The sequence below is a fragment of the Hippopotamus amphibius genome, chromosome 3, assembly GCF_030028045.1.
Source record: "Hippopotamus amphibius kiboko isolate mHipAmp2 chromosome 3, mHipAmp2.hap2, whole genome shotgun sequence".
NCBI lineage: Eukaryota > Metazoa > Chordata > Mammalia > Artiodactyla > Hippopotamidae > Hippopotamus > Hippopotamus amphibius.
In genome coordinates, this window is record NC_080188.1 from 170,788,708 (window position 1) to 170,803,645 (window position 14,938).

The 14,938-nt window shown below is 35.3% G+C and overlaps 1 protein-coding gene across 7 annotated transcripts in view; it reads right to left on the reverse strand.

The window, feature by feature from the left end:
• TDRD5 (tudor domain containing 5) overlaps nt 1–14,938 on the reverse strand; it is a 75,238-nt gene that overhangs the window by 20,253 nt on the left and 40,047 nt on the right. For 6 of the 7 annotated variants that reach the window (XM_057729770.1, XM_057729766.1, XM_057729771.1 and 3 more), the window contains 3 exons: nt 7,861–8,061; nt 7,235–7,354; nt 4,147–4,311 (listed from right to left, as the gene is read on the reverse strand). In XM_057729770.1, coding sequence (XP_057585753.1) covers nt 4,147–4,311; nt 7,235–7,354; nt 7,861–8,061 — 486 coding nt within the window. The remainder of the gene's footprint in view (nt 1–4,146; nt 4,312–7,234; nt 7,355–7,860; nt 8,062–14,938) is intronic. The other variant, XM_057729767.1, reaches the window with a different exon arrangement.

Genomic DNA, 14,938 nt, shown 5'->3' on the forward strand with positions numbered 1-14,938 from the left:
ACACCACAAAAAAAAGAAAATTACAGGCCAATATCACTGATAAAGAACTAAACTTGTATTTACCATACAACCCAACAATTGCACTCCTGGACATTTATTCCAGAGAACTTATGTTCACACAACAACTTGTGTACAGACATTCATAGCAGCTTCATCTGTAATAGCCAAAAAATGGAAATAGCCCAAATGTCCTTCAATGGGTGAATGATGAAACAAACTATGACACATACATGCCATGGAATACTACTCAACAATAAAAGGAACTAATTATTGATACATGCAATGACTTGAACTATACTATTTCACTATTTCACTTGAGTGAAAATAGCCAATTTCAAAGGGTTACATACTATATGATTTTATATAGCATTTTTAAATTATAAAATTTTATAAATGGAGAACCAATTAGTGATTTCCAGGGGTTAGGGATTGTGGTGAGAGGGGTGGTGGGAGGGAGGTGGGTATGGGTATAAAAGGGGCCACACAGGGACCCTCATGATGACAGAATTATCAGTATCTTGACTGTGCTGTTGTATACATGAATCTATATGTGTTAATACTGTATAGAGCTAAATACACACACACACACACACACACACACACGCACACACTAAGTACAAGTAAAACTGGAGAAATCTGAACAAGATTGGTAGATTGGTGATCAATGTCAATATGCTGATTGTGACACTGTACTACAGTTTTGCAAAATGTGACCATTTGGGGAAGTGGGTAAAGATCTCTCTGTATTATTCCTTATAGCTGCACATGAATCTTTTAGTTATAACAATAAAAAATGTCAATTAAAAAATAAAAAAGAAATAATACTAATTTGACGTTATCTTTTCCAGCAAACAGAAAAGAAAGAATCACCTCGAGACTCATTTTATGAGTCCAACATTTCCCTGGTACTAAAACCTGGCAAAGACAGTACAAGAAAACTACAGACCAATATCCTTCATGGAAACCAACATAAAAATATTCAACAAAATATTAGCAAATGGAATCCATGGTGTGTAAAAAGAATAATACACCATGACAAGTGGGGTTTATGCCAGGAAAGTGAGTTTAATTCAATATTTTAAAATCAATTAATGTAATACACCATTTTAATAGAATAAAGGAGAAAACATGATATCAATATACGCATAAATATCATTTAACAAAATTCACATCCATGCATGCATAAAACTTTTCAGCAGGATAACAAAGATGTCCTCTCCCACAACTCCTGTTCAACATCATATCTGAAATCCTAGCCAGTGCAATAATAAGGCAGGAAGAAGATAAAGACACACAGATTGGAAAGGAAAAAATAAAATTGTCCCAATTAGCAGACAACACTATTATCTATGTGGAAAATCCCAAAGGAATCTACAAAACACCTCCTAGAACTAATAAATTGAGTTTAGCTAGTTCACACCATACAAAGTCAAAACACAAAAATCAATTTCTACATACTAACAATGAAAATACAGCAACTGAAGTAAAAAGATATTATTTATAATTGGTCCCAAAATAAATTAAATAATTAGATATTATCTAAGTTAGCTTTTCCTTGGTTAGCTTTAAATACCTAAAGATAACAAAATATGTTCTGTATACTAAAAATTATAACACTCTGATGAAGGGATAAAAGAAAACCTAAATAAATATATATACTGTGCTCACAGATTAAAGATGTTAATTCTCCTCAAATTTATCTACAGATTCAATGCAATTCCAATAAAAATCCCATATATAAGTTGATTCTAAATTTAAATGGAAAGGGAAAGGAACTATAATATTAAAAACAATTCTGAAAAAGAATAAAGTAGGAGGAATCATACCACCTAATTTAAGAGGTATAAATCTACAGTAACTAAGACAGTATGCTACTAGTAAAGGAACAGACAGAGCAATGGAGCAAAATAAAGTCTAGGAATAGTCTCACATAAATATGGACATTTGATTTTTGGAAGGTCTACAAAGGCAATTCAATGGAGAAAGCATAATCTTCGCAACAAATAGCACTAGAACAATTGGACATTCATATGCAATAAAATGAAACTTAACCTAAATCTCACACCTTATACTAAAATTAAGTCAAGATGTCTTGACACTGAAAACACTGTACATTAAAGAAAAAAAAACTGATAAATTGAACTTTCTCAAAATTAAAAACTTTTCCTATATGAAAGACACCATTAAGAGAACGAAGCTACAAGTGGGAGAAAATATTTGAAAATCATAAATCTGACAAAGGGCTATCTAGAACATATAAAGATTTCTCAAAACCCAACAGTAAGAAAACAAACAACCCAATCAAAAAGTGGGCAAGAGGAACTTCCCTGGTGGTGCACTGCTTAAGACTCCGTGCTCCCAATACAGGGGGCCCGGGTTCAATTCCTGGTCAGGGAACTAGATCCCACATGCATGCTGCAACTAAGAGTTTACATGACACAACTAAAGAGCCCACGTGCTGCAACTAAGGAGCTGGCAAGCCACAACTAAGAAGCCTGCGAGCTGCAACTAAGGAGCCCACATGCCACAACTAAAGACCTGGTGCAACCAAATAAATAAATAAATATTTTTTAAAATGTAAAAGAAAAATGGGCAAAAGACTTTAATAGGCATTTCACCAAGAAACACATGTGGAGGACAAAGAAAACATGATAAGATGGTCAACATCATAGTCATTAGGAAAATGCAGAGTAAAACCACACTGTGATATTACTACACACCTATGAGAATGGCTAAAAATAAAAATCACTGACAATATCAAGTGCTGATAAGATATGGAGCAGCTGGAACTCCATACATTGCTGGTGGGAATGCAAAATGACATAGCCAGTCTGGAAAACAGTTCAACATACATTGACCACATAAACCAGCAATCCTACTCCTGATTACACTTATAAAAAAAAACTTGTACAGAAATATTTATAGAAGCTCTATTCATAATTACCAAAACCTGAAATAACCAAAATGTCCTTCAACGTATGAACGGATATACAACCTGTGGTACATCCATACAATAAAATACTATTTATCATCGAAAGAAATGAACTACTAACACATGCAACAATTTGGATGAAGGTACTATGCTGAATCAAAGAAGCCCCTATAGGGAAGTTAAATACAGTATGATTCCACTTATATGATAGTTCTGAAAAGGTAAAACTATGGTGACAGAAAACATAAATGCTTGCTAGGGGGTTAGGGATTTGGGGAGATATGATTATAAAGGGGTAGCACCCGGGAGTTTTTTCAGATGATGGAACTGTTCTGCATTCTGATTGTGGGGGTGGTTACATAAATCCTATACATGTATTAAAATTGATAGGACAGTACTCTGAATACAAAGTCAATTGTTTACTGTATGTTGATTTAAAAAGAAAGAAGTATTAACACCACAGAAAATAAAAGTTATCCAGGAAAGGAAAACTTGCCATAACATATTATTTGGCTGTAAATAGCATTTACAGTCATAAAAATAAAATATCGAATGGTGACCTAATAGAAAGTTTGATATAACTATATTAGTAAGATGATGGTGGGGGGAAAAGAAGGATAATTTTGTCTGTGGTGGGGGAAAACGGCCATACATACTTAAAACTGAAAAATCAGGAAATAATACAAGCATGCTATTTAATGAAAGAAACAGAGGTAAATTCCAAAAAAAAGCAGCTAAAAGAGATGAAAATGGTTGCTCTGTGAAACAGGAAATGTAGGGAAATGGGTTATGGGGAACTCTAAGCTGTATGTACATAAATGTTTGGGTTTTTTAGGCTGTGACTACATAAACATTTGATTAAAATAAAAATAAAATATTTGCTTCAAAAAAGTTGTCAACATCTTTCCTGATGGGTTTCCCTAATACTGTTTCTCCAAACACTGCATAATTCTTGAAGACTGTCCAGAGCTATGGGATCATAACTAACACATCAAAGTCAGATAATGGCTTCTCTTTTTTTGTGATCAAGGCTATACTGCTGCAACTTTTGTCTTGGTGGCCCATGAAGTACTTGTAACTCGTCTGTGGGAGATACTCTGATGGCACTGAAAGCTGTAGGGTTTAAAGAGCTATTTTATTCCAGTACCCTTCATTTATGAATTAATTATATTACATTAATTACATTTAAAAAAAACTACCTTCCCTTCTCGTACCTCATTTTCTTCCTTCAGATCCTTTAGCTCCGAGATGGACCACTTTGGATCTTCTTCACAGTTCTTATCTTGTGTTTTCAAAGAACTGAACTCAGAATCCTTTAATGGCTCCTTTGAGGTAACGGATTTAAGATGACTGAAAGTCTTTCCATCATTAACATCTTGCTGGTAGATATGAAAGAGAAATTATTTTATTTCCTATACTAATGCTATTTCAAAAATCTACTTGCCTATAAATTCTGAGGGGAATTTTTTGCTATGGTTCATGCATATGCTACATTATGTTCTAACTTTATGCATGACCTTAGGTCTTCCCATCCTGATAAGCTAGTTCAGGCCAAAAATCATTTATAGAGTACATATTATGTAATGTGTACAGGGTAGTTCTGTGGATATAAAGATGAATGCAATAGGTCCCAGCTCTAAAGGAACTCAAAATACAGCATGAAGACACACAATCAGATAATTACAGCACAACATTCAGTGTAAAGCCAACACAGAGATATGACCAAAATATCACTGGGGAAGGAGGATGTCTGAGATGATGAAATAAAGGAGACAACACAAACTGTTAGGATGCCTAAAAGAAGAGTAGGAATTAGAGGGAACTAGGTGTATAGATGTAGGTGTATGTGTGTATATCTGTGTCTGTAACATATGGGAGTCTTGATATGTTAAAATATAGGCTGGGGTAGGATAGAGGAGCTTTGGGCCTTATCCCTTTTGCAGAAAAGATGGCCTTATTTCATTTTCAGGACTGAACTATGATTATTTAAAGACATCAACACAGTGATGATAAGATATTCTAAAAACTTTTAAGGTTGAATTCAATTCACTATTTAAGAATCAGGAAATATGACTTCTAATCAACTAATAACAACTAACAAAAATTCAGGTTGCAGAAAGTTTTACAGGCCAAACAAGCCCAATTAATTTTAACTAATTTTAAACTAAAATGAAATCTAAAATGTTGACATTGTTTTAAACATGCAGCAGTAAACATTCATACATATCTTTCAGAGTAGGTTAATCTCTCAGTAGTCAAATGGCCTTTTTAAAAAAAATTTTATATTGAAATATAGTTGATTTACAATGTTGGGTTAGATTAGTTTCAGATGTACAGCAAAGTAGCCTTTCCTTTTTATCCTCTCTAAGGGTAAAAGTCCACTAAAAAAATAACATCATCCCTATAATTTAAAAAGTCAGATATATAAAACATACTTACACAAAATAATATTTTCATATTTTATTCAAAGAAAAAAGTTTTGCTATGTCCAAAAAAATAAAATTTTGGTTCTCAAACTGAACCCAACCTATATTCTTAGCCTAGTACTTGTTGCAGTGAGGAATATGAGACTCAGAGGACACGTCTATTTATTTGCTCATCTGTTGAAAATCATTTAACTTATTACTTACTAATGTGCTTCACTTTACTTATATCTAAAATGGGGATCTTAGAGCACCAACCTGGTAAAGGTGCTGTACACCTGAAACTAACACAACATTGTGACGATTAAATTAACTAGTATATGTAAGTACTTAGAACAATCCCTACCACACAGTGAGAGTTCAGTAAGTGTAAGTTATTATTTTTTTACTATTGGTACTGTGGGATGGAATAATACATAATAATAATATTATTGTTATCACTGTGGGTAGGAGTTGCCACAAGGTTTACAGAGAAAGTAAGAAATGAGAACACTTCAAGAAGAATCTGAAGACATGTAGATCACTAACAAACACATGAAAAGATGCTCAACATCACTAATCATTAGAGAAATGCAAGTCAAAGCCACAATGAAGTATCACCTCACACCGGTCAGAATGACCATTATCAAAAAATCTAGAAACAATAAATGTCGGAGAGGGTGTGAAGAAAAGGGAACCCTCCTGCACTGTTCGTAGGAATGTAAGTTGGTACAGCCACTATGGAAAACAGTTTGGAGGTTCCTTAAAAAACTAAAAATAGAACTACCATATGACCCAGCAATCCCACTCCTGGGCATATACCCTGAGAAAACCAGAATCCCAAAAGAAACACGTACCATAATGTTCATTGCAGCACTATTTACAATAGCCAGGACATGGAAGCAACCTAAATGCCCATCAACAGATGAATGGATAAAGAAGATACATACAATGGAATACTACTCAGCCATAAAAAGGGATGAAACTGAGTTATTTGTAATGAGGTGGACAGACCTAGAGACTGTCATACAGAGTGAAGTAAGCCAGAAAGAGAAAAACAAGTATTGTATGCTAACTCATATATATGGGATCTAAAAAATTGGTACTGATGAACACAGTGACAGGGCAAGAATAAAGATGCAGATGTAAAGAATGGACTTAAGGATATGGCGGGGGCGGGGGGGGGCAAAGGGGAAGCTGGGATGAAGTGAGAGAGTAACATTGACATATATACACTACCAATTGTAAAACAGATTGCTAGTGGGAAGTTGCTGCATAACAAAGGGAGATCAACTCGATGATGGGGGATGCCTTAGAGGGCCAGGACAGGGAGGGTGGGAGGGAGTCTCAGGAGGGAGGGCATATGGGGATATATGTATAAATACAGCTGATTCACTTTGGTGTACCTCAAAAACTGGCACAACAGTGTAAAGCAATTATATTCCAATAAAGAGCTTTAAAAAAAAGAAGAAAAAGAAGAAACTAACGAGTGTAGAGGGAAGAAGAGCACTGGGGTCAGTGTAGGTTAGGTAACAACTGCACCAAGGCAGTAGCAGAATTCAGTGTATGAGAGAAATCATGCAGGAAAAGCATTGCTGAAGTAAAGGTTTAGACCAGCAAATGATGAGAGACAAGGTAACTGTTAAGATTACTACATAGTTTCCAAGCTTTCCTAGGTTTGGAATGCCTCAGTTTCCTCATCAGTAAAATAAGGTTAATTTTAGTCACTACATCACAGGGATTTTATGAGTATTAAATAATATATTTAAAGTGTCTTTTATAGTGTTTGGCACACAGTAAGTACTCATTAAATATTAACAATAAAAAAAAGAACATAATAATATTTTCAAAAACCTCTTACCAGGGTATATAATTCACTCTCTTTTGACTGTGGTCTTACCTCTAGATCTTCATTAAAATAGGGCTGCTGGGAAGGATAACCCAGTTCTGTCAGGACAATGTCCTCTGGCCCTGCACTGGATTTAGTGTATAAAGCTAAAGGGTTGAGGTCTCTGAAACCCTAGGATTAAAGAAAGAAGGAAGAGTTTAGTTTCTCAGAGAAAAAGTAAAAAAGTTAGCACTTCATAATTTTCAAATGCTATGGAAACGTATTATCTTCTAATATTTAATAGATTTTTTCCATGTTGATAGTTTTTGCTAGCCACAAAAATTACCAACATCAATAATAACGGTAATGTTAGACATTGCTATCGATAATTACAAAATAAGAGAGTGTTTCTCTTTGCTAAGAAAACTTCAGAGAATTAAATAATTGGGGGTAAGACAGAATCCTCAATCAATTATTTAAAATAAAAGTATATACATTCTAAAGGATAATAAGCCAAATGTAGTTTTTTGTGGTCATGTGAAAATTAAGAAAGTGCTCTACATTAAGAAGGCAGGAATCTCACAGATGTCTCTGAGATTAACGAATAAATCAAATAACCTTCTGTATTAAATTCTCTTATACCTTGAAGTGCCGAGATTAAATAAAATACATTACAAAATACATCCAGACTGTTCCACCTTAGAAGGGAGGTTTTCTCGGCATACAATAGCATGGCCCTCTGTTCTCAAGACGTGATGGAAGTAGATGTCTTCACTTGAGGATGTGTCACACAAAAAAATGTTAAGGATTCCATCTACATATTCATCCACTACCCCCACTAATGGCTTCAAACCACACAACTTCTGGAACTGCAAAATAGCTCTGGATGTCCAGTGTTCCTGAAATACAATCAAGATATGAGATTCAGAAGACAAATTCAAACATGAATTATAAAAACCATATACAAAAACAAATTCCTAATGAACTAGAGATTTTAGTGGGAAAATCAAACTGTGAAAATACTAGAATAACACATTTGAGGATATTTATGATTTGGGGATGAGAAAAGTCAGAATAAAGGAAAAATGATGAAAATGGGATTATGAGAAAAAATTTATTTTAATGTGACGAAAAACTTTTATGTTTGGAAATAGTTGAGTTAGATTCTTGGACCAACCCTCCCACAGAAACTAAAAATTTTAGATAAAATATTTTTTAAATATGTTCAAAAACCATCAAAGAACTGACAAGAGAGAAACAAGTTATCACGCCAAAATTAAAGAGAAAATGGGAACTATTTTTGCCTTAAGGGTATGTGCTAATTCAGGCAAATCTGAACTTTGGTTTCAAAGATCTCACCGGTCAAAGAGGACAGAAATCAAAGCCAGTATCCACTCATGGTAGGAAGTGGAGAGGAGAACTTTCCTTTATTAAGCTGAGTCCCCAGGGGTACATGTTCAGGAGAAGGGGGAAAAGAAATAAACTAGCCTTCACATGCATTTGCAGCTCAATTTTCACATCACCTGGGCGGTACACAAATCCTTAGGTTGTGCATTTAAATTAATATGATTCCAGACTGGTCATACTGCTAGGCACCTGGCAGAAGTGAATGTAAATCTCTCTGGAGGTAGGCAATCTCAATCTCTATTCAACCATTTTTACAAAAATTTTTAAAAGTCAATGAGCAGTACATAAACAAAGATAAAAAGCATGTAAAGAGACAATGAATCACAAGGAAGAACAGAGAAAAACAACATAACTAATACAAAACCTCAAAACTTTAGATATTTGAATTTCCAGATAAATTATAATACAACTAACATGCTCTGCTTAAAATAAAAACAAAAGACCAAAATTAATTTGAAAGAGTCTGCAGACCTGCAATCTACTAAAAACTGATCCAGCAGAATTAAAGAACCAAGAGAACTTTTAGAAAGTAGTAATATAATAACCAAAATTAAAAACCTAATAGGTTTATTCAATAGCAGGTTAGGTAGAATTAAACAGTAAATCAGTAAAGTGGAAGATGATTGGGAAACATTACCCAGAATGCAACACAGAAGACAGAAATATGTAAAATACAGAAGAGAAGTTAAAAGATACAGAAGGAAAATTGAGAAGGTTTAACATACTTTTAATTATGGTTCTAGAAAAGGAGAGGTAGAAACAGGGAGAGGGAATATAAATATCAATACGGGGAAAAGACAATAACTGAAGAGATAATGGCTGGGAATTAGCCAGATTTAAATGAAAAGTAACAATGCACAGATAAAAAGTCCAATGAACCACAAAGTAGGATAAATAAGAACAAATCCACACATAAACATACTAAAACTGAAGAACATGGTTTTCAGACTTCAGAAACATGGTAGAGTGGAAAAACTACCTGTATGTCTTCCCTTTGATCTACATCCAGGGAAATATCCACAACAAAGGTGCCTCTGCCCAACACAACAGGGCCCTGTAGAATTCCACACATCTGCACATCCACAGCTGGGTGTACTGGAATGCACAGAGGAGGCAAGGGAACTGCAGAGTCTGTGCCTGCAATCCTGGCCCTCCAACAGCAGAGCTCACAGTTTCAGAGAATCCAGTAGCAGCAGGGAAGGTGGTGTACACAACTGAGGCCACCTGACCACTCCTGGCACCCATGGCCACAGGTAACTGGGCAGCAGCAGTAGTGGGGCCTAAGACCCTGTCCCTCCAGCATCTGAGGCACCCATGACCCCTCCTCCCATCCTCCTTCCCCTACAGCAGATCCTGTGTCTCAGGGGATCCTGGACACAAGGAAAGAGCCTACCACCTTGGTGACGACAGCTTGCTCTGGCTGGAGCAAGGCAGCAACGATCCTGGTGGTGCAAAAAGTGACAAGGAAGGCATGGAGCCACACCTCTTACAGAGAAGACAGAGGCTGAAAAGTGCTAACTCAGATATAACCAAGAGACAGCTCAGGTAAGAGAAACTGAAAACTTATATAATGGTGCCACCTACCAGAGGAAATCTAACTCCTACCCTGTCATTTAATACTAAACGCACTGGCTCAGGAACACTTCAGCAAACAACATGAAGAGCCACCCAACACTACACCACAAAAAGACAATGACAATTCTCCAGAAACCAAACAAAGTCAAGGAATATTCTAATTTAAATGACAGAGAATTCAAAATAGCTGTTGTGAAGAAATTCAACGAGCTAAAAGAAAACTCAGAAAGGCAGTTTAATGAGGTCAGCAATAAAATTAATGAACAGAGGGAATACTTTACCAAAGAGGCTGAAACTCTAAAAAAAGAACCAAACAAATTCTGGAGCTGAAGAACTCAATAAATGAGATGAAGGATGCATTAGAAAGCATTGGGACTAGAGCAGACCATATGAAAGAGAATTAGCGAGCTTGAAGACAGAAATTTAGAAATGATACAAGTAGAAGAAGAAAGAGAAGATATTTTAAAATGAGGAAATCCTACAAGAGCTATCCAACTCTTTTAAGAACAGGCAACATTAGGATAATAGGTATCCCAGAAGGAGAAGACAGCAGAGAGGTTAAAGAAATAATACAAACCTGGGGAAGAAACTGGATATATAAGCCCTTGAAGCTAAGAGAATATCTAATTACTTCTATGCAAAAAGGCCTCCTCCAAGACATAATATTAAAATTGTCAAAAGTCAATGACAGGACTTCCCTCGTGGCATAGTGGTTATGAATCCACCTGCCAATGCAGGGGACATGGGTTCAAGCCCTGGTTTGGGAAGATCCCATATGACTTGGAACAACTAAGCCCACCTGCCATAACTACTGAGCCTGCCCCCTAGAGCCCATGAGCCACAACTATTGAGCCCTCGGGCCACAACTACTGAAGCCCACGTGCCTAGAGCTCGTGCTCCGCAACAACAGAAGCCCACGTGCCGCAACGAAGAGCAGTCCCTGCTCACTGCAACTAGAGAAAGCCTGCGTGCAGCAACAAAGACCCAAGGCAGCCAATATAAATAAATTAATTAATTAATTAATTTAAAAAAAAGAGAATGACAAAGAATTTTAAAAGCAGCCAGGGAAAAAAAGGATGGTGACTTACAAAGGAATGCCCATTAGGCTATCAGTAGATTCTCAGCAGAAACCCTACAGGCCAGGAAGGAGTGGAATGACATTCTCAAAATACTAAAAGATAAAAACTGTCAGCCAAGAATACTCTATTTCAGCAAAGTTATTATTCAAATATGAAGGAGAAACAAAGATTTTCCCAGGCAAACAAAAGGTGAAGGAGTTCATCAACACTAGCCCTGCCTTACAAAACATGCTGAAAGGAGCTCTTCAACCAGAAAAAAAAAAAAAATGGCAAAAATACATAAAACTTTGAGCAAAGTAATAAAAAGACAGAACCGGAAAATTGCATCTCTCTGTCAGAACAGATTTTTAAACAGTTTATTAATAAATAGTACAAAATCTAAAGGGAGAAAAAATAAAGCAGAAAAATAAATATAGCTATCTTAGTTTGATAACTCACAACATAAAAAGGGACAACTTAAGACAACAAAGACATAAAAGGGGAAGAGGAAAAGGACAGATCTCGTATAGGTAAATGAATACAAGATGCTATCAGCAGAAAAAGGACTATTTTAACTGAGGTGTTTTATGCAAACCTCGGGGTAAACACAGAACGTAAAAATAGAACAGAGACACAAAAAAACAGCAGAAGAGGAAACTAAAAAATATATCCTAGCAAACCACAAAACCAAAATGGCAGACAGAAAAAAAAACACAAGGAAAAAGAAACAACGGAGTTTTAAAGCAACCAGAAAACAAAAGCTAAAAAGGCAATACTCATCTATCAATAATCGCCCTAAATGTAAATAGACTAAATTCACCAATCCAAAGACACAGAGTGACTGGATGGATTAAAAAGCAAGACCCAACTATATGTTCCCTCTAGGAGACTCATCTCAGTTCTAAATACAAACATAGGCTCAAAGTGAAGGGATAAAAGACGATTCTCCAAGAAAACAGCAGCCAAAAGAAAGTGGATATAGCCATATTCATATCAGACAAAATAAACTTCAAGTGAGAAAAGGGAATGAGACAAAAATGGACAGTATAAATAAAGGGGAAAACACATCAAAGAGAAATAACAGCAATTAATATATTTGCCCTAATACAGGAGCACCAAAATATATAAAACAATTATTGACAGACCTAAAGAGAGAAACTGACAGCAACACAAAATAGTAGAGGACTTTAATAACACCCCACTTACATCAATAAATAGATCATCCAGACAGAAAGTCAACAAGGAAACGCTGGCCTTAGATGAAACAACAGACAAGATGAATTTGAAAGATTTGTACAGAATATTCATTCCACCCAAATGCAGCAGGATATACATTCTTCTCAAGTACACATGAAACTTTCTCAAGGACAGACCACATGTTGGGATGTAAAACATCTCGGTAAATTTAAGATCAAAATCATTTCAATGGAATGAAACTAGAAATCAACTAAAAGAAGAAAACTAGAAAAGTCACAAATATATGGAAACTAAGCAACATACTGAACAACTATTGGGTCAATGAAGGAATCAAAGAAGAAATAAAAATTACTTGAAGACAAATGAAAATACAACATACCAAAATCTATAGGATGCAGCAAAAACATTACAAAGAGGCAAGTTTACAGCAATATAGATCTACTCTTAAGAAACAAGAAAAATTTCAAATAAACAATCTAATCTTACACCTAAAGACACTAGAAAAAGAAAAACAAACAGCAAAGTTACTAGTATGAAGGAAATAATAAAGATCAGAGCAGAACTACATAAAACAGAGATGAAAAGGACAGTAGAAAAGATCAATAAACTAAGAGCTGGTTCTTCAAAAACCTGAACAAAATTTGACAAACTGTTAGCTAGACTTGCTAAGAAAAGAGAAGGTCCTGATAAATAAAATCAGAAACAAAAAAGCAGAAATAACAACAGATACCACAGAAATACAAGATTATAAAAGAATATTATGAACAGCCATATACCAACAAATTAGACAACCTAGAAGAAATGAACAACTTCCAACACTGAATCAGGAAGAAACAGAAAATCTGAATAGACTGATCACTAGCACAGAGATTAAAACAGTAATCAAAAGCTCCCAAAAAACGTATGTTCCAGGACCAAAACAGCTTCACAGGTGAACTCTGCCAAACATTTAAAGATTTAACACTTATCCTTTTCAAATTATTCCATAAAACTGAAGAGAAGGGAACATTTCCTAACTCACTTTAAGAGGCCAACATCACCCTGATACCAAAAGCAGATAAAGACAACACACAAAAAGAAACTTACAGGCCACTATCTCTAATGAAATATATGTAAAATCCTCAACAAAATATTAGCAAATTGAATTCAACAATATCAAAAAGATCATATGCCACAATCAAGTGGGATTTATTCCACACAAGAATGGTTTGATATTCACAAATCAATCGACATGATACACCACATTAACAAAATGAAGGATAAAAGCCACATGATCATCTCACTGGATGCAGAAAAGGCATTTGATGCCCATTTACGATAAAAACTCTCAATAAAGAGGGCACAGAAGGGACATATCCTCAACATAGTAAGGGCCACATATTACAAACCCACAGCTAACATCATACTCAAAGGAGAAAAACTGAAAGCTATCCACCTAAGATCAGGAACAAGACAAGGATTCAACACAGTACGGAAGTCCTGGTCAGAGCAATCAGGCAAGAAAAAGAAATAAAAGGCATCCAAATTGGAAAGGAAGAAGTAAAACTGTCACTATTTGCAGATGACATGATTTTATATATAGAAAACCCTGAAGACTTCATCAAAAAACTCTCAGAAATAATAAATGAATAAAGTAACAGGATACAAAATCAATATACAAAAATCTGTTGCATTTCTATATGCTAACAATGACCTAGCAGAAAGAGAAATTAAGAAAACAATCCCATTTGCAACTGCAACGAAAAAGAATAAAACATCTAGGAATAAATTTAACCAAAGAGGTGCAAGACCTGTATATTGAAAACTATAAGACATTGTTGAAAGAAATTAAAGACAACTCAAAGAAACTGAAAGATATTCCATGCTCATGGACTGGAAGAATTAACACTGTCAAAATATCCTTATTACCTAAAGCAATCTACAGATTCAATGCAAGCCCTATCAAAATCCCAAGGACATTTCTCATAGAAATAGAACAAAAAAATTTTAAAATTTGTATGGAACCTCAAAAGACCCTGAATAGCCAAAGCAATCTTGAGAAAAAAGAACAAACCTAGAGGGAGGTATCACACTCTCTGACTTCAAACTACACTACAAAATTATAGTAATCAAAACACCATAGTATGGGCATAAAAACAGGTACATAGATCAATGGAACAGAATAGAGAGCCCAGCAAGCTAGCTACACACTTATGGACAATTAATTTACCACAAAGGAGGAAAGAACACATAATGGAGAAAGGATGTCTCTTTATTACATGGTGCTGGGAAAACTGGACAGCCACATGCAAAAAGAAATGTAACTAGACCACTCTCTCACACCATACACAAAGGTTAAATGGACTAAAGACTTAAATGTAAGACCTGAAACCATAAAACTACTAGAAGAAAACATAGGCAGTATGCTCTTTGACATCGGTCTTAGCAGTATCTCTCTAGATATGTCTCCTCAGGTAACGGAAACAAAAGCAAATATAAAAAAACTGGACCACATCAAACTAAAAAGCTTTTGCACAGCAGAGGAAACCATTAATAAAAG